Source organism: Tiliqua scincoides, chromosome 1 (assembly GCF_035046505.1).
Source record: "Tiliqua scincoides isolate rTilSci1 chromosome 1, rTilSci1.hap2, whole genome shotgun sequence".
Taxonomy (NCBI): domain Eukaryota; kingdom Metazoa; phylum Chordata; class Lepidosauria; order Squamata; family Scincidae; genus Tiliqua; species Tiliqua scincoides.
The window spans coordinates 295,858,171-295,885,374 of record NC_089821.1 but is presented as its reverse complement, the minus strand read 5'-3'; the positions used below and the strand labels follow the sequence as shown (position 1 = coordinate 295,885,374).

Here is a 27,204-nt window from a genome sequence, read left to right as displayed (position 1 = left end):
TTTTTACAGGCCTGATTCTTTTATGACTTGCTGCTGCTCTATGCTCTTTTTACCTATTTTTTTTTACTCTGATTGCTGTTTTTAGTATGTGTTAATATGTTTTTATTTGTTTTTAAATTGTTTTTAATTATGTTGTAAGCCGCCTTGAGTCCCTTCGGGGAGAAAGGCGGGGTAGAAATAAAGTTATTATTATTATTATTATTATTATTATTATTATTATTATTATTATTATTATTATTATTATATGTATCTACTATTCTTTGGAAATAGAAACAACATGGAGGATAGATGCTATGCCTTGTGATCATGGGAAAGGAAGAGCGACAGGCTGGCAGGTGGTCTCCAAGTTGCCTCTCACTGACCACTTATTATTAATTAATTATCATTATTAACAGTATTTATGTTCCGCTTTTCAATGGAAAGTGCACAAAGCGGTTTACAGAGGAAATCAAATAACTAACTGCTCCCTGTCCCAAAAGGGCTCACAATCTAAAAAGATGCAAAAGAACACCAGCAGACAGCCACTAGAAAAGATAGTGCTGGGGTGAGGAGGACCTGTTACTCTCCCCCTGCTAAATAAAAGAAGAGTACCCACTTTAAAAGTGCCTCTTACCCAGTTAGCACTTAGTGCTTCGTAAGCACTGGGCAGGGTGGAAGAAGTGATATGGCGTTTGGGCAACTTCCCCCCCTTCCTCTGGGGGTTACTACAATTCTCTTCTAACTTGCTATCACTGATCCAGCAGAGGATTGGAGCACCCACCAGAGCAGCATGCTGAAGAGTGTGCGGTGGACTCTTCAGTTCACCAGTCCCCCAGGGGTTTTACTCCACATGACTGTTTCAGTTCACTTCATGGCAAGGCCAGCCTTGGGCACAGCTGAACTTTAATGAGAAGAGTTTCAAAGCAAGTGCCTTTACTGGGAGAAGACACATAAATCCCTACAGTTCTATTGAATTTGATGCAGTTTACGAGCTCTGTCTTTGTGGTGAAGAAGGGAGGGGTATGTGATTTACATTTATGCAAATCCTGTGTCTGGATCCCCCACATGGGTCCATGGCAGCAGCTGCTGCATTCCATAGAGAGAAGTTGTAGACTCTGAAAATACACTAACCCTATTACTTGTCTGTGGGCTTTGTTGGAGAAGGAAGCTTACATCTGCAAGTGTCCGTTTATACTGAAAAGATTTGACTGTGCAGAACTGTTAGAAGTTAAGTCTTCATTTTGTTTCTCTTTTTAGTGAAATTAATAATTTTAAGGATCAGGGAAAACTATGTTTCTAAATAGTTGGACTCAAGTGGCAACTGACTGATGTATTTAAGGTACTAAGGTATGTTTCATAACATTAAACTAAAACGAGTGGTTTTTAGGATATGACAGAAGAGCTGGTGCTGCATGAAAATGATGTTAAGAAGCTTCCCACTCTGTTGAATTTGTATTTTCTTACTCCCACCTTTCTAAATAAATCAAAAGTATGTGAAGATAACTTAATGGTGACGGATTCTGCATTGGGGCAGAACAATGTTTTATGTGCTATAGTGATTTTACTGAGTGGCCATACTTACTGGCAAATTGTGTGTGTCATTGGACCACAGACAGGAAAGGCTGTCTGGTGCATCTGGCCTTTTGTCCAGAGGAGAGCACCAACACTATTTACATGCTAATGTGATAGAAGCTTGCTGTTTTGTACCAGAACTTGGCTAAGTCTTTTGGTATGAAGCTTGTCTAGCGGTATGTTGGGTTGGGAACTGAAAGGGTCTTCTCTAAAGATGACTGCCGCCTGTAATTCATCCATGCCAGTTGGTTACACTTCTGTGTTTCTGTTTATTCCTGGACGTACAGTGTCAGAATAAAATAAGTTGTCAGTGGATTTTTTTTTTTTAGAATTTATGGTTTTCATCTTAAATATTTTTAGCATCTGTAGTAATGAGTTACCAATGCATGAGGTTTTAAGCTAAGCAAAGTGTGAAAGACTAGTGGAATTGCACTGTTCAGATAAATGTTCTGAGTGCAGAAAGACAGGACTACATTTTTAACCCTTTTGTTTCAAGTACCAGCAAAAAACTTTCACTTCCAAGAAGTGAAAATTTACCTTTAATTATTTGTATGCTGCCTTTCTGCCTTATAGGAGGTCCCTCAAGATAGCTCACCTTTTATTAAAAGTACAAAATGTGGAAAACATTACCAGAGATCAGTATGGAAAACATTACCAAAGGACTGAGAGCTATTAAGAACCCATAGACAATAATGCATAATATAAAGTTAAACTATATCATCAAAAAGACAGGAAGCCTTTACCAAATGGAAGAAGAATGCCACTGATGGGGGTCAAGCAGGTCTCTAGGGGTGGGAACTTCAAAGCCTGGGCACCCCAATTGAAAATGACCTGTATAACCCCATTACACCTCCAAAGGAGCAGGAACATGGAGCAAGACCCCAACTGATGATTCATGTGGTGGGTAAATTGATATGGTGAAAGATGATCAGTTGCAAATGAGAAAATTTGAAAAGGGAAAAGAAGTTGGAACAGTGTGGCAGGGAGATCTGTAAGTTGGACCTCCCTGAGCTTGACAATGTGTTAGAGCAGGTTCCAGGGGCCTGATGCAGCTCTTGGAAGCTCTTTGTCTGGCCCTCATCTTTTCCCAGCACCACCATCAGCTGCTGAGCTATGCTGAGATGTCTTTGCTGAAAGGGCCACCCCTCATGATAATCAGGGTCTTCCATATCTTGAAAATATGATCAAGATTTGCATATTTTGTTGTCTTACATTTGCAACTAATGAGTTTCTGAGTGAGAAAAAAGTGCTTATTTTCAGTCATGACCTATTTAATAACATCGCTTCCAGCTCTCAGCTGGCATCATGAATGCTATATGGCCCACTGTAGGACACCCCTGTGCTAGAGTGACTAAGGGCGCAATCCTACCCCCTTATGTAAGTGCTTTCCAGCACTGGCATAGTATTGCCAATGGGACATGTGCTGCATCCTGCAGTTGGGTGGCACTCACGGAGTACTCCTCAAAGTAAGGCAATGTTTGTTCCCTTACCTCAGAGCTGCATTGCCCTTATGTCAGTGCTGGAAAGCACTGACATAAGGGGTTAGGATTGTGCCCTTAATTACTGTAATAAAAAAAGAAAGCAAACTTTACATTGTGCTGAAAAATATCAAAGTAGGTGTCATTTGAGCCTTCTGCAGAAAGCATTCTGTATTTAGGGGACTCACAACTCAGAAGATCTTTTCACTTGTTACTACTTGCATAAATTCAGATGGGCAGAGTTGAATCTCTGAATGCAAGGCTTGGACAGGCTTATGTGATAGCAGACAGTCTTTACTTGAATGATTGGATAATGAGCTGAAAAACTCTTTTCAATAAAATAAATGTATTGTTACCCTTTAAAAAGCATTGTCAACATTTAGGATAAGAAGTTGGTGCAGCTTCCTCACAGCTTATAACACATGGCCATATCTTGCAGTGTTGGTGAGATTTCTATCGCAAGTGTGGGGCTGTGTCTATCTATATCTAACATAGCTATCTTTTTGGGGCAGAAACACTAGCTATATTGTGATGGTGTTGCACATTGCCATTGGACTTCGGGTCACAGTTAAGGTGGTCAGTTTTATGGGACTAGCTCAAATTTTTGTCTGGTGCTTTCTCCTGTTCTTCATTCACAACAGTGCTTCAAAACAGCAATTGACATTTGCCCCAGTATTCTTAAATTGCTTTTTTTCAACTTGCATAGATCAATTTTGGCTGTGTTCTTTGTTAAATGAGCTTTTTTTTTACTCAGTTGGCCAGCAGTATGCTTTTCAGGATTGCACTTTTTGAAATTTACTGGGCTCACATGCGTATTGGCAACCTTCAGTCTCGAAAGACTATGGTATCGCGCTCTGAAAGGTGGTTCTGGCACAGCGTCTAGTGTGGCTGAAAAGGCCAATCCGGGAGTGACAATCCCTTCCACACCGGGAGCAAGTGCAGTCTGTCCCTGGTCTGTCTCCCTGGCTATGGGCCTTCCTTCTTTGCCTCTTAGCCTCAGACTGTTGGCAAAGTGTCTCTTCAAACTGGGAAAGGCCATGCTGCACAGCCTGCCTCCAAGCGGGCCGCTCAGAGGCCAGGGTTTCCCACTTGTTGAGGTCCATCCCTAAGGCCTTCAGATCCCTCTTGCAGATGTCCTTGTATCGCAGCTGTGGTCTACCTGTAGGGCGCCTTCCTTGCACGAGTTCTCCATAGAGGAGATCCTTTGGGATCCGGCCATCATCCATTCTCACGACATGACCAAGCCAATGCAGGCGTCTCTGTTTCAGCAGTGAATACATGCTAGGGATTCCAGCACGTTCCAGGACTGTGTTGTTTGGAACTTTGTCCTGCCAGGTGATGCCGAGGATGCGTCGGAGGCAGCGCATGTGGAAAGCGCTCAGTTTCCTCTCCTGTTGTGAGCGAAGAGTCCATGACTCGCTGCAGTACAGAAGTGTACTCAGGACGCAAGCTCTGTTGACCTGGATCTTGGTATGTTCCGTCAGCTTCTTGTTGGACCAGACTCTCTTTGTGAGTCTGGAAAACGTGGTAGCTGCTTTACCGATGCGCTTGTTTAGCTCGGTATCGAGAGAAAGAGTGTCGGAGATCGTTGAGCCAAGGTACACAAAGTCATGGACAACCTCCAGTTCATGCTCAGAGATTGTAATGCAGGGAGGTGAGTTCCCAGTTCCAAAAATTGTTCCCAGTTCCAAAAGGACTCACAAAAAAGATAATACTGGGGCAGAGATGGTTACTGTTCCCCTGCTAAATATAAGAGAACCGTCCTTTAAAAGGTGTCTCTTAGACTAGTTAGCAGGGGTAATGAGACTTGAAAACTTATTGTGTAATTTTCACTGTTTTTTGAAGTATTGAAATGGGAAAACAATATCTGAGATATGTTGTGCTCTTTTACACAAGTTCAAATAGGTAATGACTGTATGGTTATAAATATAATTGTAGAAGTTACAATTGTTTGAAATTTACTATAAAATGAATGCATTGCTGTTCTTTAAGACTTTTTTCAGTGAAATAGTGAAGTAGAACTAGTTGTAAATCTTATCAATATTAGCAAACAATTACGTTGGCAGATGAAATAGAAAATATGGAAACATATTCAGGCCCTTAAGCTGGTGTTTCAGTCACTTGCTGTCTGTATCCTTAGCCAAAAAGACCTTATAATGATGAGCTTTTGAAGAACCTCAGAGCTGTTGTTTCAGAGTGAAATACTAAGTGTAAGAAAGTGGGCTACAATATGAATTTTATTAAATTTTATGTTAAAATGTGTTTGTCTTTATATTGTCTTCTAGGACACCTAGGTTAAAACAAAATTACAGACTTGGAAACTCTGGAAAAGCTCAGTGTCGGAATTCAAGGTAGAAAAAACATGCTCTGAAGTAATTCTAAGGTGTGTTCCCTAGTTTACTTTTGAATACTAGTTGTCTAGAAGTTCTTATTAAGTTTCAGTTTGCTTTTAATTACTGCTTTAAAAACATAAAATTATCTTTTTTGTATGGTTCATATTCATATTTCCCACATAAAAGGTGGAAAAGTTAATACAACTTAATAGGTACATAAAATTAGTATCTTTCTCATGACCTATAACTTGGGCTACTACATCTTTGCTTTGTGTATGTATAAAATTCAGTTACGTTTGGAGAGTCATCTTAAGTTCTTTCATGGATAATCATTTTAAAATATTGTTCAGATTTTAGGAAATTATTCTACCCACTTTGCAGAGTTGAATGGCAATCTTGAAGCTTGTCTTGTGTGCTCCCTAGGGCATTTGGTGGGCCGCTATGAGATACAGGGAGCTGGACTCGATGGGCCTTTGGCCTGATCCAGCAGGGCTCTTCTTATGTTCTTAAGCTTTAGTCATCTTTTCAAAGATTGATGTTCCTACTTAAGATGTGCAATGAATGGGAATTGTCATCCTTGCCACTTTTATACGTAAAAGTTATTATTCCAAGAGAGGACATTAAATCTAATGGTTGTCGTTTTTTACAAACGACTCAGTGGCAAATGAATGCTGTGATTTATTCTTGGTTTTGTTTAAAATGTAACCCAGGTTTTGATAATATCCTGAAAAGTTTACAATATAAAATACAATTAGAGCTGAACTGAAACACCTGTCCCCCATATCATGAAACATTTCGCCTCAGTAAAGAGGAGTTTCCATTTTGTGTGGCCTTTAGAGCAAATATATGTGAATTCTTTAAAGTGATTTTTCACTATCAAGGCGGTCACCAATATCACAATGCCTCTATCTCTTGGCAAGCAATTTGCATCATGCCGTGGGTGGCAGTGTAAAATGTCTGCTTTTTAAAGCAGCAATTGCAGCTGCTGTAAAGGAGGCCATCTGATGTGCGATGCTCAGCATGATTTTTCCTCTTCTTGGAAAATGTTTTGTCGAAAGAAGGGTACTGTTTGATTTTGCAACAAGAGGTGATTTTTTTAAACTAGGGAAATGCAGCTTTTTCAGAGAAAATGTGCCTTTTCCTGTAAAAATGTGGTATTCTAAATGCAGTATGCTACAGTAAAATTTTAATCATCCATGGGGGAAAGGTGGTTGCCAGTTAAATATGTTGGGTAACAACATTTTTACTACTTAAAACCACCCCACCTGCCTGCTGTCTTCTTCCTTTGCTTAACAGATTGGGTTTGACTCTGTGTTTCCACTCTACTTTCCTTCCTTCTTCACAAGGGTCCTCTGGAAATGGGGAGATTCTTCTTCCTAAGCAGGGTGCTCATGAGGGAGGAGGGCATAATGGCACTGCCCAGTAAGCGGGGGGGGGGGGGCCTGGCAGGCATGTGAGTGGCTTTGTCAATCAAGGAACTCAATTAATTGGTGTCACCGCCCACTGACTCCGGTATGAAGGAATACTGGTATACTGCATAAATTTGAAACATATTGTATGCATATTTACCTTTTTTTTTTTAACAGGGGGCTTTCCTTATCCACAGGTTCTGCATCTGGATGCTGAGCCCACAACTCAAGAGGGCCTCCCAGACATGACTGGAAGCCACTTATGATCATGTCCGGGAAGATGTTCTGAGGCCAGGGAAGACCTGTGGAGTGCGCTGTAGGCCTTCCCTAGCCACAGAAGGCTTCCCAAATGCAACTGGAAGCTACTTCTAGTTTGTGTCTGCGATTTCTGGTTGTGTCTTTGAGGTGATCTGAGGACTGGGAAAGCCTCAATGGGAGTGGCCTCAGAGCACCTCCTGGGTGCGACTGGAAGTCTCGCATACAAACTGACAGAAGTTTCTGATCACAACTGGGAGGGCGGTGCAACCTCTGGAGAGCCCAGTGTGACCCCCAACTGAGCAGTGCTGTGATCCTGCACCCCCCCTGCAGGTTTCAGTGTCAGTGGGGGGGGGGAGCATGGAACTGATCACTTCAGATACCAAGGCCCCCACTGGAATTTGGGTTACATAAAGCCCCGCTGCATTCACTGGGACTTACTCCTAGGAAAGTGTGCATAGGATTACACCCTTGATTCTCCCAGTTTTAAGCTTGTGAATATGAGAATCAGTGCTATATATCACAAATGTTCACTTAGTTTTTGACAGAGTTGGAAAGACCTCAAATGGTTAGGTATCAATATTAGCACACACTGCATACTCCCACTTCTTTCTGCATTCATTGCTCCTTTCCTGCCATGGACCTCAATCTGTGTATTCCATCTTTCCCAACAAGCTGTGAGCTATGTTCTTAGGGAAAATAGCGTGTAAAAGAATCAACTCTCCTGGCCTTTTTAACATTTTAATTGAAATTTAAGACATTTAGGCCGCAATCCTAACCAGCTTTCCAGCACTGACATAAGGACAATGCAACTCTGAGGTAATGGAAAAACTTTGCCTTACCTTGAGGAGGCCTCCATGACTGCTCCCCAACTCCAGCATGCCGCATAGCCCCCCGGTACAGCTATACCAGTGCTGGAAAATTGGTTAGGATTGTGTGCATAATATTTTTATATAGGCATCAGTTCCTTGAATATTTGTTTGAAAAAGAAATGGCGTATAGAAATTGTGTTTGTAATATATTTTGACCAAAATATTGAGTTAGCTCTATTCTTTTATATTGAATAATAATTTATCTCCTTTTTATTATTTCCTAAGAATTTTCTTTTATTGATTGATTGAGCAGGAGCTTGGCAATTATGTGATTACCATACAAACAATTATAATGGTGTCAAAATGCAGTTCGGCGGACATATGCACGGCAGAGGTCATAGAAATTAACACAGTAAGTCTTTGATACTTAATAGTACTAGAAAGTCATATTTGAATGTCAGCTTAGTTCTTAGGAAGATAACTTGGACTACATTTTGGGTCAATTGCTCTTGTAATTTTAAAAAAGAAAGGTTTGAAAAAAACACAACAATGTTAATGTATCAAATATATAACTTCCAAAATTATACTTTTACCAAGTGACTTAGATAATGGTTTTAAGGTTGTATCCTAACCCTTTAGTCCAGGGGTGCCCAAACCCCGGCCCGGGGGCCACTTGCGGCCCTCGAGGCCTCTCAGTGCGGCCCTCAGGGAGCCCCCAGTCTCCAATGAGCCTCTGGCCCTCCGGTGATTTGTTGAAGCCCGCACTGGCCCAACGCAAATTCTCTCAGCGTGAGGGCGACTGTTTGACCTCTTGTGTGAGCTGTGGGATGACAGCCCTCAAGCTGTTGCAAGACCTTCATTCATTCATATAAGTTCATCTTTAATAAATTCATTATGTAAACTTATGTAAATTTATACAAATTTTAAATGTAAATTAATTCTTCCCCCCCCCGGCCCCCGACACAGTGTCAGAGAGCTGATGTGGCCCTCCTGCCAAAAACTTTGGACACCCCTGCTTTAGTCTAATGTTGCTTTGGTGTCGGAAGCCCCCTCTAGGTATGGAAAGAGAGCTGCATTCTTGTAGAGGGTCCACACAACAGTGCATTGCTCCTTTCCATGAGTAGAAGGAGCTTTTGATGATGGAGCAGCTTTATGCAAAAACTTATGATACAACCCCAGGTTGTGTAAAAATAGTACTTTAATTTTGAATCTTTATATTCCGTATCTTGTACATATAAAAATTTGTTCTGTTTAATATTTTATCAGCTTTTATTGCCACCTCTAATGGCGATTTGTGCTGCTATTTTTTTAACCTTTTGTGCTGCGGTATTACTGTGTGCTGTTTTCATGCTCCTATATTGTGTATATTGTTGATACTTTTTGAAATTTAGTGCTGTTGCTTTTTAGTCATAGTTTTTAACTCTTAACTTGCTGCTGCCTTAGATGTATTTTTAGGTGTTTAGGTTATGTTTTTATGTAAATATTATATATTATATACTTTTTGTATAAGCTTAGGTGTCCACATAAGTGAAGGAAAGGTGTGGTAGAAATATATAATATGGCCTTTGAAGAGCAATACTAGAGGATCTTCTATCACACTAAGTGACTCCTATCACTTCTATCACTAATGAAAATTTTGAGTGAGTGCTGATTCTCTAATTAGCATTGTAGTTTGAAAAAAGCCCAAGTTTTAATTTGGATAAACCAACCTTGAGTTAACTCAGAATTGCAAGTGAACTCATGTAACTTGTGTTGGAACTACTGAGGTAAATACCTTCTTCAGTTAGATGTTTTGGTAACTCCTATGCAAGTTATGGAAAATGTGGGTATTCTTCTATATGCTATATGTACTTGAGATGTTCAATATACTTGTTCCTGTTGTCAGTTCCTGGAGAGTAATTCTGCCATTCTGCTGCTTGGGGATGTCGCAAATGCTGTAGAATGCACATGAGAACATTAGAGGATAGAGAAAGTATCCTGAATAAAGATCCTGGACCTTTAACAATTGTGTAGGAGAGAGAATTTCAGCAGGTGCAGCTTGTCATCTGTGAGATGACAAACTGCACCTGCTGAAATTCCCTATTCTAAACAGTTGTTAAAGATCTAGGATCCCTCAGGTTGAAAGTTTGCCCACCCCCGACTTAGATCTAAAAGCCACGAGCAGATCACTGCTTGCCCAGTGAAGCTTTCCTGCCCCCACTGTACCCTCCCCTCTCACAAAGACAATTGTGACAGTTTGTGACTCTTTCTAAATGGTATGGGTGGCTGTAGTGGGAAGGAGGAATCAGTTGAAATTGCATGGGAGGGACCTTCTGTTTACTCAACACCAAGATTTGCTCTAAACCAATTTTCTAGCTTTATTTAGCCAAATTTTATCTGTCACTTTTAATTGAAAATGAAAAGGAAGTACAAGTCATACCTCGTTATCTTCTGGGGTTCTGTTCTGGAACCTCTTGTGGATAAAAAAAAGTATAAAAATAGTTTTAAAGACCCAGGTTTCTTGCCCCTCCATTGCTTTTAATGGAATAAGGTCGTGCCACAACATCCACAGGGGTTTGATTCTGGGACTCCCTGCTGATACCATAAAATGTGTTAAATAAAAGCAATTTAAAAAAATAAAAAGTGCATCCCTTTTCAATTGTGGTTTAAAAACAGCTTTTCTTACTGTTTTAGAGAGGCAGTCAGCATTTAGAAATGCAAAGGACCCCCTGCCTTTGCCTGGCTCAGCTGAAGAATGGAATAATCGCTTGCATGACTGTCTCTCTACAACAGTAAGAAAAGTAGTTTTTTTTAAACTGTGATTTTAAAGGGATGCATGTTTCCCCTTCTCTAGGGATCAGCACATTCCTTCTCATTTGCAGTGGCCATTCATGTTGAGTCAAATCTGTGTATAAAAAATTTGTGTATAACAAGGTTGGACCTGTAAATTTCATGTTGAGATCTTGATTTGAGAAAGTGAATTAGGTGAATTTTGAGAGAAATGAAAATTGAATTGAGAATTTTGAGAAGTGAATTTTGAGAAATTTCATTGTTGAGAAAGTGAATTAGATCAAAATCTCATGTTACTTTGGTGTGGGAGCTGCTTCAGAAACTTTTTACCATGCTGCTAGTAACATGTGAATCCCCAGGCCATATGGGGAGGGACCAATGCAACCCCTTCTTCTTGCATTAACATGAATCTTCTGGAAAGATCTTCTGATGGTCTGGGACTATACATGTGGCACTGGAATGTCACCCCTGATTTGTCTTTTGAAGATTTTCTAGTCCAGCCATTTTCAGCTGTGAAGCCTTAGGAACTCTCAGGTTCCAAACCCCCCCCCCCCCCATTAAACAAGAATACAACATGAACAGATAAACATGAAATTCTCTTCTCATGGTTTTCAGTCTGTGGCCCCCTTCAAATTGCTAGGTCTCCCCAGGTGGTCATATGGCTCCCATTGAGAATGGCTGCTCTAGTCCATGTTTAGAAGTCAGTTCTTACAATGAAAACTGAGTGGAAAACAAATTACTTTTTAATTTTAAATATATTTATTTTGTTCTGTATGTATACATGCCAACCTTCTTATTAGTATATGTTTTTAATGCTCCTTTTTCTCTTCCTCCTAGTAAGCTGTGCTGGAATGAAAATGCAATGAAAGAAACACTGGATATATGAATGAGAAGCCGTGCTTTGCAATCCCTCAGCATGGCAGGATTACAACTCATGACCCCTGCTTCCTCACCAATGGGTCCTTTTTTTGGATTACCATGGCAGCAAGAAGCAATTCATGATAACATTTACACGCCAAGAAAATATCAGGTACTGATGACAGTACTAATAGGTATCATCCAGAAAGCAAAAGTAAATCTCCTTTTGGAGACTGACTGTGAGGCTAGTATCTTTATTTTGCTTCATTAGCAATTTGTTGGCATCAGTTACTTTAAACTGACTGACTGGTGCTCTTAATTGTGAGCATCCTACTAACTAGCTACTTTGGGCATTTACTTTGACATAGGAAAGGTGGGATAGAAATTCCTCAAATATATAAAAACTTGGTAATGGTGATATGAGAAGATTAGCTATGTGGTTGTCACATTACAAATGTAATAAAGGGATCTTGGCTTTGATGTGTAGGCATGCACAAAAAATGGTAGAAGTTGGGGATTTCAAAGATTACAGAAACTGAAGAAAGTAAATCGTACTGCTTCAGTTGTGACATTATGGTGTTCAGGCATGTTAACTTAGACTATTTTATGAATGGTTTTCAAAGTATTCGCTTAAAATAATTTCAGTTCAGGTGTATATATTGGTTTTGGAGAAGTACGATGTGTATTACAGGTTGATTACCCCTTATCCAGAATTCCAAAATCTGTAAGTTTTTCAGTGCCTCATTCCAGCCACTGTAGCATAAGGCATGCTGGGGTGCTACCCAGCCAAGGAAGCGCACCATGCCAGGTGCCAGGCAGCTGCGATCCAGAAAGCGGCACAGGCAGCACAGATGGTAGTGTGGAGCCAAGCAAGTGGGTGGGCTCAGTGCAGAGGGCCTTCCGGGGGTTGACAAAAGGGTCACCAAAGCAGATATTATGCAACTACAATAAGGCGATAGCAAATACTCCAAAACTGAAAAAACCCACAATATGAAATACCTCTGGTCCCAAGCGTTTTGGATAAGGGGTACTCAATCTGTATCTGTAAATATAGTAACATCAGATCAGGAATATACTGGAGTACAATAACGAACATAAACTAGAAGGAAGTTAGTTGATGGTTGACTTGGATCTACAGAACTATGCACAAAATACATATACAGGCTTGCTCTTGTATCCATGGGGGTTCCGTTCCGTAACCTCCTGCAGGTAGCTGTTTCTGCAGATATGGGGAAAGCCCCCCACCCTCCGTAGGGGAGGGGAGTTGCACTTTCCTTGCCTCTGATGGGTCTTCTGAGCCTGGCAGAAGCTGCGCTTATCCGCTTGCGGCCTCTACCAACCTCAGAATGATGGTTTCCGTTTTAAAAAAAAAAAATCGCTTCCAGTTTTTTGACCAAACCAGAAGTGACATTTTTATGCCTTTAAAAGGCATTTTGACGCCTCCGGGGTTTCCCTAGCCCTCGTAATGTCTTTTAAAGGCATGAAAACCTCACTTCCAGTTTGGTCGTAAAACTGGAAGTGGCTTTTAAAAATTGAAATAGTCATTTGGGCCTAGCAGAGGACGCAGGTGGATGCACACAGCTTCTGCTGTACTCAGAAGATCCTCTGGAGGTGAGGGGAGCAGGATGCCTTCACTTTTGGAGTGTGTTAGAGGTGGCCCACCCACATCCACAGTTAAGTGAAACTGCAGATACAGCCCGTGTACTGACGCTTTCTTTTCCCCACTTCTGTTGCAGCGGCTCCTTCAGAAATTCCGGGGACCTCCAGAATTTTTTGTGATACAAGGCAAAGGGTTTCAGTGGGAATTGTTGCTTGAAGGCATATGTTGGAGTTGGCTCTTAAAGCTTATTTTTAAACGAAAAGATGCTTCAAGTAACATAACTCATTGCCTTTCCTTGAGTGAAGTATTGGAGCAGTGTTTCTCAAAGTGTGCTGCTCGGAGCCTTGGGATCCCCAAGACCCTTTCAGGGTCTCCACAAGCACACCATAAGTAGCCACCATCTGCCCCCTGCCCAATTTGTTTGTACATCCCTCCCACCTCCCCTGTTTGTGGCTCTCCTTCCTTATTCTGTTCCCCCATTCCAGCTCTTTTCTGGTATTTTGCTTCAGTCTTGGCGGTGCACCATTCTACACAGGCACTAGTGGCCACGGCTCCCCGAGATTCCATGCATGTGCTGCTGGGGTTCTTCTAGACTTCTTTTCAGAGCATAAAGGACTCTGGAGACCAAGAAGTGCGAAAACTGCTCTGTTAGAGTGATCTCTGTGTATTTAAGTTTCTCACTCATTCTGCTGAAAACTGCTGCTATACAATTTCAAAGGGGTTTAAAATAAATATTACTCCATTTAAAAAATACATTATCTGCCAATACAGGTTGAACTGCTGGAAGCAGCTCTGGATCATAATACAATAGTCTGTTTAAACACTGGCTCAGGGAAGACTTTTATTGCAGTACTACTCATTAAAGAACTGTCCTATCAGATCAGGGGAGACTTCAATAAAAATGGGAAAAGAACAGTATTCTTGGTCAATTCAGGTATGGAATTGATATAAATTTTTGCTGGTATAGTTGATGGGGATTAGTTAAGCATTTGTACCATTAAATTAGTAGGGAATGAACAGAAATGACTACTTGTTTTTTATCATGAATTTTGTCAATAAATGCTTTGCAGAATGAAGGGAACTTCAGCTGCAATCCTATATACACTTACCTGGAAGTGTGTTCCATTGGACTTGATGGGACTTACTTCTGAGTAGCCTTACATAGGATTGGGCTGTAAATCTGTTACTTGCAGGTTCGAATAAAATGCTTCTGATGTGTTTTGTTTTATTAGCTGTAGTTAAAATGTTTATCTCCTACTGCACTACTTCTTTTTGATGATCTTATTTCTGTCTTATTGTCAACTTTCTTGAGTACTTTGGGATATAAATAATCTTATAAGTAAGAAATGGTTGTTTGAGACCTTGAACTGGGTGTACCACATGGGTTCTGTGCAGGCATAGAGCATCATTTGGAACTTCCTAAGACCTAAACGTATGCATTTTGGGTAGGAAGAGCCCTTCCCTGAATGCACTGTGCATGGCAGGGAGAGTAGGCCTTGTATTCTGCTGATGAGATCTCTTTCAGCTTGTGTAGAATGATGATTTTTTCTTGAAGTTTGTACAAGCAATGTAGTCCCAGTGTATAGATTTTAATACATTTATGAGCAGCATATGCAACAGTTTCAGCATGTTTATAGTGCCTTGTCGAGACAATTAATTGTGCAATATCTTGCTTATAATATTTATATTTAGTTGAATATATACATGAAAACGCATTAAAAAAGTAATTTTAGTTCTGAAATTTGATCTTTTCTTGTAAAGCAAGCCAAGTCACTCAGCAAGTATCAACTGTTAGAACTCATTCAGATCTCAAAGTTGGAGAATATTCAAGCTCAGAAATAACTCAAGCATGGACAAAAGAAAGATGGAATCAAGAATTTGCTAAATACCAGGTAAAGTGAAGTGCTGTTCTCGGTAAAATAATAGATCAGTGCCAAAACTGAAAGCTTTTCAGCATACTTTGGAACATGGATAGCAGGGTCAATTCAGGGAAGCGGATGGGAAGATTAGAGAGTGCAATGGGAGCATTATTTTTATTTTGTATAGCAGCTTTCCTGTGCCGCATCAGAGATTACATCTAACTTTACTCCATTTCCCATTCTTGGGGGAGTGGGGTGGTGGAAAACAACTGTTGCCTAGTCATACTTATGATATGTGTGGGGAACTATTGATCAAAAAGTAATCTGATGTTCTTTTTCTCAGCCTTGGAGCCAAAATACTTCTTTGTCTGCAGTTTGGTTGTCACTCATTTTGGTTTCTAATTCCTGTCATAATGACTAGTAGTTCATTCTTCTTTGAGTCTTTGTTTTACTTGTATATATTCACTAGTGGTGCAATCCTGTGCATGCATTTATTCAGCATTTTTAACATTGTGCCAATGTGTGTAGAGAGGGAAGAATATAGCTGATGTGAATGCGTAAGTCTTCTAGATAGCATTTCAGCCAATAGCAGTGCTTTTAACATTGAGGTTATGTGGATTTATGGAAGACTACAGCCTTCTAATTTGGGTTTTATAATTACAACATTATGCAAATTGATAACCATGGCCCCTAAAGTGCACAATAGGCACCTATTAGAGAGGTAAATAACTGAGTTTTGTGACAGAAACTTCAACTTCTGATGTCTTGGGGGGGAAAAAGTTACCCCCCAAAATGCACATCACATTTGGGTTCACATCACAATATTTTCCCAATGCAATGGTGTCTCCAGAACAGATTACCATCGTAAAGCGGGAGCCCACCGCAATTCACCTCAGGCGCTCGCCCATAAGCCGATCTCACAGATAAGTCGAGGGCAGGTTTGAGGCAAGAATCACAGAATTTTCTAGGACCCTTGGATAAGTCGGTGTCATAAACTTGGGGGGGGGGGGGTGTCTGATTATAGTTTTGTCTGGTTTTACCCTAGGCCAGATCCTGAAAAATAACCTACCAGTAATTGTTACCTAAGAACTGACAGTCTCTATTAAAAATATAGTAAAAGATCATAAGATTCATTTTTATTCATAAACTTTTAAATTCTGGTCTTCACCACCTTTTTGTAAACACCATCAGAGTAAGTGCACTGTAAACATACCAGTAAAACAGTGGTTCCCAACCTGGGGTTCATGTACCCCCAGGGGCACTCAACAGGACCTTTAGGGGTACTTGAAAGAGAATAGAATAATGGCAGTGCTTCAGAATGCCTTGCAGGGCCGGGAAGGGAGGTAGCTAGTTGACTGAAAGCCTCACCAATAGCTAATTTTTGTGATCAATTCATGTATGAATTGTATGTGATCAATTCATGATTGAAGACCAGCACAGGAAAAAAACTAAAACATAAAAAAGTGATCTATCACTCAGAATTTCTCAGGACACTTCCTTTGCAAAACAGTGCAAAGCAGAGTCTTCTGCTCTTAAGCCAGAAGCTCTACATATAACATACAGCTTAGAACGCAACTGGGAGTGTGCAATTCAATTCACAGCAGAGACAAGCGACAGCAAATGGCTGTGACCAAGTGCAGCTGCACATAGCTGAAACCCTATTTACTCAGAAGCAGACCTATTGCTTTCCCTGGGTGTTATTCCTAAGTAATGGTGCTCTGAATTGTAGTTTGTGAGACATTTGATGGGAGTGTTTCCATTTTCAGGGAAGGTGCATCTACCCTCACCTGGTCTGAGGGCTGTTTCCTCCTCTTGATTTACAGCAGGATCAAGGCTGTCAGGGGCTTTCCTGGTCATTTTTCCTGATTGCATGGCTTGTAAATAGGGGGCAGTGAAAGAGGGACAGTGAGGAAGGGAGAAGAGAAGGGGGAGAAAACAGTACAACAGAGTGAAGGCTGGTGAACGGAAGAGGGGGGCTGGGGCTAAAGGGCAGAGAGAAGCAGGCAGTGCAGGAGTGGGGGTGGGAGGGAGGGAGGCTGTGGGGGGGGGCTCCCCTTCTCCCTCCTGCTCTGAAGAATCAGATGCAGAGCTGTAGACTCTGCATGTAGAAGCAGCCCTCCTGTTTCTCTCCCCATCTTCAAGCTACAATCTTTTCCTGGGAGTAAGCCCCATTGACAATAATGGAATTTACTTCTGAGTAGGCATGCACAGGCTTGGGCTCAAAGGCTGCCATCCTGTATGCACTTTCCTGGGAGTAAGCCCCACTGACAACATGCATGGGACGTGCTCCAGGCTCCTGCTCCCCTTTCCTGTCCTTGCGAAGAGGAGGAGGAAGTCAAAGCCAAGGAGACCAGGCTCGGGGAGCCTGAACGGGCGGGACTGCAATGCCCAGGAGCAGCAACGAGGAGGGAGGCAGGCAAGTGGAGCAGCTCTGTCAGTCTCTCTGCTCTGGGTGGGAAGGACAGAGCGGCAGGCGAGCCAACCAGCTCTGTCAGACTCCCTGCTTGAGGTGGGAAGGAAGGAGCAGCAGGCAAGCAGAGCAGCTATGTCAGGCTCCCCGCATACGGTGGGGGAGCGGGTGGCGCGTCACCCTCCCCAGCAGCACCACAGCTGCTCCGCATTGTGCCTGAAACAGCCCTGACCCCGAGTGGCCCTGCAGATAAGGCGAAGGGTAGATTCAGGAGCTATCTGTTGGAACAAACTTATGGCCCTATAGGCAAGTATCTACAGTAATTTAGAAAAGCTCCATTTGTTTTCATTCAGTTGCTTAGTCTCTAGGTATTTCAACTCAACTGATATATACTGGTTTTATGCCAATTTAACAGTTCTGTAAAGACTGTAGGGCATTGCAGTTTGATGAGTTACTGATAATTCTGTATTAATTTCTCTAGTCCCCCTCAAAGTACAGTTCCTCAGTATAGTCTCTGTTCAGTTATGCTAATAGAAGCTGCGTATGTGCTGAGCAACCTCAGAAACCTAGAGCTTTAGAAATTGGGAACTGGCACTCACCCCTCCAGGAGGATGCTGTTGTCCATCTAAAGAGGGTGGAGCCAAGTGCCTTCTTGCTCAGTTCTAACTCCAGTATGAGCAGTATTTTCAAAAACCATTCTGCTGCTTTGTTGTGTGCTTTTTGGAAACACTTGTTCCATCTTCTGTTTTTTCATTCATCACTTTAAAGACTGTTCTTGAAATTTTATTCTTTGGCTTGATTTATAATAATAATAATAATAATAATAATAATAATAATAATAATAATTATTATTATTATTATTATTATTATTATTATTATTATTATTAATACAGTTATTTATATACCGCCTTTCTTGGTCGTCAGATTTCTCCTCAGACTTTATTCAAGGCGGTTTACATAGGCAGGCTAATTAAATCCCCGTAGGGATTTTTACAATTGAAAGAAGGTTCTATCTTTCAAGAACCACAACATTCAGATGTTTCTTCAGGGCTTCCTCCAAGTTCTCAGGACTCTGAGACATTTGGGGACTCACCATGCTTTTTTGGACCCACCAAAAATGAATTTTTTAGTGTGTGTCATGCAAAATGGTCTTTTATAGACAACCATGATGCATGCTTGTTTTGACTTGGGGAGACCCACATAGTTCATTTTTGCAAAGATTGTCAGAAGCTAATTAATCAGGAACCATACAGTAGGCATGTTTACTTATCTGCTTTTATGTGGCATTTTTTATCCCACCCTATCAACCCTCAACTCAGGGCATGGCACATCCTTGCTCTGTGTGATAATGACTTGGAGCTTGACCTTGCGTCAGTCTTGCCATCAGAAATTTTCTTGCACTGACTACTTGACCCCTACTGAGACTATGACTCATGGCCTCAGAGAGCAAAGGCCAATTAATGCTGATACATGTGCTAGTGCTCTGCCCCAGCAGATTGAGACCAACTGACAAAGCACAAGAAGTCATCCTCCAGAGAATCATCATTACCAATGGCAGAATAAGAGTCGGTTCTCTCTTCTATCCCAGATATTGGGGAGTGTGATGGATCAGCTTGTTGTGATTTTTTTCTCTCCAGAACAACCCCCTTTTAGAGGATACACACACAACAGTCCTTTGGGAACATTGCAAGAAACACCCAGGAGTACATATTTTTTGCACTTTTTGTAACGATCATTTAGAAGAAAGGGTATTGTGCACACATTCACATCTGCTCTGACTTTGATACCGTAGAACAGGGGTTCTGAAAACTGGTGGGTTGCAACCCACCAGCCTGGAAAGCCCGGTCTCTGGCCCCTTAAGGGTCAGGGCATCCCCAGGATCGTGCTGCTGCCTGGGACAAGGGAAGTTGTACGCTTAACTAAAGCCAGCGCAGGCCTCCTGGGGGGGGGGGGGTCTGTGGAACCTGCAGACTCCTCTGCAGGGCTCCCCAAGCCTCCAAACATCTGAAGAAAGTAAAACATGCCCACTTCCGGTTTTTGGTGTGGAATCAGAAGTAGGCATGTTTTACTTTTTTAGACTTTTGGAGACTTGGGGAGCTCTGCAGCAGGTTCCACAGGCTCCCCAGACCCCCTAGGAGGCTGGCACTGGCTGTTGGTATGTGTACAAACTCCCCCTTGTCCTGGGCAGCAGTGTGAACCTGGGGATTGCGTTGCTGCCTTCCCCCCTCACTCGCAACTATTTACCTTGGTTTTCAAACTCCTTGAGAGTTTGAGAACGGATGTCATAGAGAAATGTGCTGTTCTGACTCCTCTGGATGAAGCTATAATGATACTCTTATGAAGAAAGCATCTCTTGACCCCTCTGATTTAAGCTACTATTGCTCTGTCCTGGCAAATTTGATGTACTGATGGGTATGAGTCCAGAGTGCATGTGGTCGGCATCATCACCAAGAATTTGTCCACACCCTCAGTGTGGGTGCACTGATTTGCACACTGAAAGGTATACATTAAAACATAACAAAACTATATGCCTCACCTGTGTCATCCAGCAGAGTTTTTCTGCATGGTTATTGGTAGCTTACAAACTGGCCAGTGTGAAACTGATTTGGAATCCTTAAAAGCCTGCTGTGACCAATTTGCAAAGCGGTTTGCAGATAAAATTCTTGCATGTACTGTGATTTCCAGTCTCATAGTAGTTACAACAGAATCGGTTCCAGCAGGTGCTGAGGCATTATCTAGCTTTTTTTTCTGAAAAAACCTGAATCCATCTCCTCTGAGGGAAAGTTATACTTGAAATGTATTGGGCAGTACATATTTAATGCAGCATTTGAGTTGCCTTTCCCTTTGTGTTTTTGCATTTGGTGCCTTCCCTTCTTGCACTGACATATGTTGTGAATTTCATTTGTTTAACTTTTTTTCCAGAAAGTAGTATGATGTGAGACAGAGATAGGAGTAACTCAGTTGCAACTGCAACCTGCTGAATGTTCCTGGATTCTGGCACTAGAGGGGAGAAACATTGTCTTTGATTGGTTCTCTAATACTCAATGTGCATAGTGCCAAACTAGAAGTTGATTGAAAAACAGGTCTACTGTCAAACTGAAAACTGCATCTAGCTCCCTCCTCAGCTTCTCGTTATGTTTAGCAGAGCTTATCTCATGTCACTGTGATAGGCTTCATTTTCCTTGCTTCTGTTTCACATTCTTGACTGTCGTGGGAGAGGGGATACTCTGATAAAACGCAAGTTCTACTAGTCATTACAGAAGAGGTGTTGAAAGCTAAATGCACAGTTTGTTTTCCACAGCATCTGCATGTTTAACGTAATGTCTAACTTCTACCATAGACTGTGTGGTTTTAGAATATAGGTATGTGTCTCTTAACTTTGGGGATGCATTCCATGAACCCTGTCAAATGAAATTCTTTACCAGATGTCTGGATGCCTCATTAGAAGACCCTGGAGGACTTATCTGGGTCATACTGGGGCCTTTGCTGGCCTCAGAATGGCTTGCAAAAGCCTCCAGAAGGCACTTTGGTTTGCTTCTGAAAACCAGAAATGCCTTCCAGAACCTTCTGTGGGCCATTCTGAGGCCTGCAGAGGCCAATAGAGTGGGTTGCTGGCCTGGCAAAACCCAGAAGAGTTCTCCATCGCTTCCCTATGAGGCATCCTGGCATTTTGTAAGGAATTCCTGCATCAGCTTACAATTGTAAGCATAATTATCTAGTAACCACAACCGTTGTATATATGGTTGGTTCAGATATACCAATATCTGCCAATATCATTGGCACATCACTAAGTGATGCACCTGTTCTATTGTAGCTTCAGTTGTCTGTGTCTAGTTAAACTGCATCTTGCTTATTGCTTTATAAGTTTAAATCATATTCTTTCTTATAGCCTGGATTTGTTTGGAGAGATGCTAGTGTTTTCTTAAATAACAGTTTACTAAAAAAAAGTGTGCCTTGTTTTTGTAGAAAAAAAATTCATTTTTATTTTGCATCTATTCATATTTCAGGTCCTGGTTATGACCTGCCATGTCGCATTGAATGTTTTAAAAAATGAACATTTATCCCTGTCAAACATTAATCTTCTTATTTTTGATGAGTGCCATCTTGCAATCCAGGATCACCCCTATCGAGAGATTATGAAGGTAGGTGTGACTAGGTTATGTCTTTCATTTTTTTACTAATGGCATACAGAATATAATGAGTAGAAGAAATTGAAAGGCTTGGATATTACTCATTAGCACTTCATTTAACCTGGCACTTAATTTCTGGTCTATTCCTAGGGCTGATTTTCAGACGAATTATCTTTTCTTCCAGCAAACCCCCCTCCCCAGCTTCTGAAAGTACCCTTGCACTGATGGTTATTGTAGATAGTGATGGCTAGTGAACATGCTTGCCTGGTACCACGCTTCACATTCCAGTTCATGTACTGACTGTGGTTCAGTCAGATGCCTTTCTATGGGAATCTTGCTCACTCTAGCTTTTTCCATGAGGAAATAAGTAGATTCTTCTTCTAAGCCTGGGACAAGTGTGTGTGGGGGGGGCGGAGGGTTCCATTCCATTCCAGCTCAAAGATGCTGCTGCTAGGGTGAATGGAAAAGGATTGGATTTAGTGCAGGCTTAATGACCAGTAAAATTAATGGCTGGAAAGCTTTTTTTTCAAACCATGAGTTTGTATGGTGGAGATTACACCAGCAAGAATGCTTAGGAGCGCTCCAAACTATTGCCGTTCGTAGTAGTAGGCAAGAACCATGTTCCATGTTTCTGAAGTCTCATGCAGGTGGAATGAGGCTTTATTGCACATTATTCTTCATGAATTAGGTCTGCTAGAGGGGCATTAGATACTCTGTTTCCTGTGGCACTCACCAGTGGACCGAGGTGATGTAAAATCTGCAGTGATCTCATTATAAAACGTTAAATTCAGAGAACTGGATTTCCTTTATGTAACCATAAGCAAGCCCCACTGTTTTTGTGGGGAATATCTGAAGTATATGCTTTATTCTTTTTCCCAGCCCCACTACCCAGTAAAATAAATAGGGTTTTAAGATGCTTCACTTTGAGCTGGACCATGATCTACTTTGAGGGCAGGCTTTCATCCTCTTTCCTTTGGGAACTAGAAGAAAGAGTGGGTGGAGGGGTAGTAAAACGTCACTTGTCCTCTAACCCATACCAATTCCTTTGTTTCCCATGGGAAAGTTTCTCATTTACTCATTTTGGAGATACATATCATTTTCCAGGACCGTTAAACCTGCATAGTTGCCTGTAGACCTGCTGGTTGCTTGTGTCTTGTGTATCATGAACATTGAGCAGTGGGGCTGTGAGTTGAACTCTAAATACCACTATTAGTTTTTAAACTAACTTTTTCAGGCTTCCAATACTAGGTCTTTTTATCTGTATGCAGTACTTATTAGATTTGACTGAAAATATATTAAGAAATTAGGTTGTTTATGGGCAGGAGGTCTGGTCTAGAGGGTAGAGCCTCCGTTAGCCTGAAGATAACATCAGAAGGTCTCCAGTTCGAGGACACTGGCAGCTCCCTGAACGGCTGAGAATGGTGAGACCTTGAAGCAGCTGACAAACCAAGCTGAGTGATTCCACCTGCTCTTGGTGTGAACAAGAAGCGTCTTGGCTGCCCTCCATGTGAGAGATGGAACTGTTTGCCAGCCTGCGTGGGAGAACTGGAGGCCAGAAGTGAGACCAAACCAGGAAGGTCCATTCTGAAATGTTGGTTCTTGAAAGAGAGAACCTCTATGGTTGTAAAAAATCCCCTTGAGGGATTTAGAAACGCCTGCCTATGTAAACCGCCTTGAATAAAATCAGAGGAGTAATCCGATGACCAGAAAGGCAGTATATAAATACCTAGTTATTATTTTTATGATTATTATGCTTGAAAGTCTTTAAAGTGTTTGAATATTTGATACATGGCCTACACACAGCGTTCAGGAATATGAGTGGTCAAACAAAGTCATCAGTCCACTAGTTCGCTAGTCTTGGGGCGCAATCCTAACCGGGTCTACTCAGAAGTACGTCCTATTTTGTTCAATGGGGCTTACTCTCAGAAAAGTGTGGTTAGGATTGCAGCCTTGGTCTAACAAGATGCATGAGAGAGAGACATGCAGTTTCTGTTTTTTAAGTCCAGTAACTCTTTTGTCTTCCTCCTTTCCCAATCACACCCTGGAATTTGCCCCCATAATGGGGAAGGAGTAGAAGAGATCACAATTAATCACTAGAATCTTTTGGGAGGGGGGTTGGATTTGAGTGCCATTTTTGCAGCAAAATCAGCAACAAGTTTAGTCATTCCGGTTTATTTTTCAGCTCTGTGAGAGTTGTCCATCGTGCCCTCGAATCTTGGGGTTAACAGCTTCCATTTTAAATGGAAAATGTGACCCAGCGGAATTAGAAGAGAAGATTCAGAAACTCGAGAAAATTCTGAAGAGCAGTGCTGAAACTGCAACGGATTTAGTAGTCTTGGACAGGTACATTGTATATTTATACTGTATTCTGAATGCTGTTCATAAAGCTTTCTATTGGAAAAGACTATGGTAATTCAGTGTATTTGGAACATTTACACATTTACATTAAATTTGGGGGGGAAGGAACATGCCTTAATATAAATAATTTAAACATGTGCTTGACAAATACATTTGTTTTTCTTTCTGAAGGTACACTTCTCAACCCTGTGAAATTGTGGTAGATTGTGGACCATATACTGACAAAAGTGGGCTCTATGAAAGATTATTAACTGAGCTGGATGATGCACTTAGCTTCCTGAATGATTGTAACATATCTATACATTGTAGAGAAAGAGATTCTACCTTAATTTCTAAACAGGTAAAAACAAATCTTTTATGGTGGTACTTGCATTATTAGAGCGCATTATTTAAAGTGCAAGTCCCTTGAACTGGCCCAGGAGTGTCAGAAATGTGCCATAAGGAACGTCTTGTACCTCTTTGTGAGTCGTGAAGGCCGATGCATGGACGCATGTCTGCCTACCTGCACCAGGTCCTACCTTCAAAGGGTGTATTTATGCCAGCCTAGGGAGGCTGGCAGAAGTGCAGAAAGGGGTGTTTTGGGGAGGGTGGACAAGTGGAAAAACGGTCCTGGGAGGGGAGAGTGGGACTGGCCTGGGCAACCTAGTCCGTATCCTAATCCCTGTCCTGAGCAGTCCAGTGTTGCACCAGGCTGCTCAGATCTGTGCCCGCAATACTGAGGTGGCTGCCATGCTACATGGGGTAAGGGGAAATAAATCCCCATACTCGGTGGCAGCCACCTCCTACCTTACACTGAACACAGTACAAGCCAGTTGGCTTGCCTGTTCCAGCACATGATAGAATTGAGCTGTTTTGCATATAATAATACTGTAGTCTTCTAATTGCTTAAATACTTTCATTATGATTGTCAGACTACCTCACAGATATTCCAGAAATATTTTAACTTTGCCTTTCAGCCTGCATAATTATCTGTTCACGTTAGTAGCCAGTCGATTTGGGAAGTCAAGATGTATTCTTGGTAATTTCTGGAAATTAGACTTGAGTAGTTTGCGAAGAGTGAAAAAGAGGGGCATGCATTAGTAATAGGTTTTCAGAGAGGTGACAGATTACTCATGATCCTTTTGTAGATAATTTGACCACTACCGCTTATCTCCTTAGCTACCATCTTATCTAGTTACAAAAATTCAAACGTTGTAAGTTTCACTGTGCCCCTTTCTCCTCGCAGAAACACCTTGTGAAGAGAAGTTCAGCATATCCATCCCCCTTTACTTTTCTTTTGTATTCTACTAATATGTAGGGGAAAAAATACTATAAGCCTCCTTGAGGACATTCCAGAAGGAAGATTAGCAGTATTTTAAATTAATATGTTACAGAATTTATCTCTTGTTGTCCTGTTATGAGATTGATTTTATGACATCTGAAAAATTGTTTGGAGGAACAATAGTTTCTTCAGATTAGATGTATCAGAAAACTGCCATGTCATCTCTGTGCAGCTGCACCAGTGGAATCTGCATCTGTGCCCATCAAATTCTATAGTTTTTTGGTAGCTGCACATTTATGGTGCCGTAAATTTTGTATTAAGTGCTAGATTTTGTGGGGGGGCAAACTTCTCACCATTGCTGGATGGCCATGACTCCTGCCTCTTCTGCCTTGAGAGCTTGTATAAAATGGATTACTGCTCTCCTTGTCAACAATTCACCAAGCAGATGGGCCATAACAGGGAGCTGCTTCTTTGCCTCTTTGGATTCAAGCTGTAGGCAGCATGGGTTGTTTGTCTAACTGCAGTATAAATATGAGAAGCGCAGTTCAGCTTCAAATTTTGCTTTTTCAACTGGTCTTTGTGTGTTTGACCTAAAATTGAATTTATGGGAAACTGTAAACCATGAGTATATCTATCTCATGATAACTATCATTCATCTATAAAGAACCCAATACTTATGCATTCAGAATAAATTTTTCTTTCAATGCCCAGAGTAAACTGTGTGAATTGCCACTGTTCTGTGATGAACCGATGAATTGAAATTGTTTTTTGCAGATACTGTCAGACTGCCGGGCAGTGTTGCTTGTTCTGGGACCCTGGTGTGCAGATAAAGTAGCTGGGATGATGGTGAGAGAGCTGCAGAAATACATTAAGCATGAGCAAGAGGAGCTGCACAGGAAATTCTTATTGTTTACAGATACTTTCCTAAGGAAAATACATGCACTCTGTGAAGAGCACTTCTCACCCGCCTCACTTGACCTGAAATTTGTGACCCCCAAAGTAATAAAACTGCTTGAAATCTTGCGTAAATATAAACCCTATGAGCGGCAACAGTTTGAGAGTGTTGAATGGTATAATAATAGGAATCAAGATAATTATGTATCCTGGAGCGATTCTGAGGATGAAGATGAGGATGAAGAAATTGAGGAGAAAGAAAAAACTGAATCTAATTTTCCTTCTCCCTTTACTAATATTTTGTGTGGAATTATTTTTGTGGAAAGAAGATATACTGCAGTTGTTCTAAACAGGTATGATTCCTTGTTAATTAAATGGGTTACAAAAGAACCAATAGTATTAATCAGAAATAAATTGTTGGGGAAAGTGTTCAAATAGTAATTTGCATAACATTGCTAAACTCATGTAAAAATACTTGGTGCAAGGAGAAAAAATATACGTAAAATACTGTAAAGAAACTGTAGAATCACAATCTGCTCAGTGTATTCTGAAGTGGTGGTAAGCCCGTGGAATACGTAGTTAAACACTGCTTAAATTTCTAAATGTTCTAACAAAGCAAATAGTATTTCAAAGCACAGATATAAGGCATTATAAGCTATATCTTATAATATATATATAATATCTTACAGGCTTATATCTTTGGTAAAGAATACACAATTAGGTAGAACAAAGATTGTAGGCAGAAGCACAATTTATATTTGTGTGAGCATAAGTATGTAACATTTCTTAACTTTAAATTCTTAAATCTTAAAATCTCCTAGTGGTGTATGTGTTGGAGTTTTCGTGCCCTCTTCCTTCAAACAGCAAAGCCTTGATTTTAAGAATTTTATTCCTGCTGATTTTATGCAGATACAGAATAAAAAACAAAATTCTGAACAAAATCTTAAAATAATGAAAAAAAATTATTTTTATCTACAGTGGATTCTTAAACACACACACACATGCATAAATAATGGTTGTGTTGAAAATGCTGCAAGCATTAAAATAAAACTTGCTTTCATGTAATTTACTGTAATCAACTTTCCTATCCAGAAATTAGGAAGCAAAGGTGATAAAAGAAAGTATTTCTTACACTTGTAATAAATTTAATCTAGAAAGGTATTTTTGTATATATTTGTAAGATTGCAATTTTCCTGAATCAGTGATCACTCCAGGAAACAAAAAATA

The 27,204-nt window shown here is 40.9% G+C and overlaps 1 protein-coding gene across 2 annotated transcripts in view; it reads left to right on the top strand.

The window, feature by feature from the left end:
• DICER1 (dicer 1, ribonuclease III) overlaps nt 1–27,204 on the top strand; it is a 79,540-nt gene that overhangs the window by 9,176 nt on the left and 43,160 nt on the right. The window contains exons 2-10 of one of the 2 annotated variants that reach the window (XM_066628631.1): nt 5,315–5,380; nt 8,152–8,250; nt 11,445–11,637; nt 13,837–13,999; nt 14,827–14,957; nt 21,342–21,476; nt 23,647–23,807; nt 23,994–24,162; nt 25,858–26,330. In XM_066628631.1, the coding sequence (XP_066484728.1) occupies nt 11,494–11,637; nt 13,837–13,999; nt 14,827–14,957; nt 21,342–21,476; nt 23,647–23,807; nt 23,994–24,162; nt 25,858–26,330 (1,376 nt within the window). In that variant the 5' untranslated portion in view covers nt 5,315–5,380; nt 8,152–8,250; nt 11,445–11,493. Of the gene's footprint in view, nt 1–5,314; nt 5,413–8,151; nt 8,251–11,444; nt 11,638–13,836; nt 14,000–14,826; nt 14,958–21,341; nt 21,477–23,646; nt 23,808–23,993; nt 24,163–25,857; nt 26,331–27,204 lie in introns of both variants that reach the window. The other variant, XM_066628622.1, reaches the window with a different exon arrangement.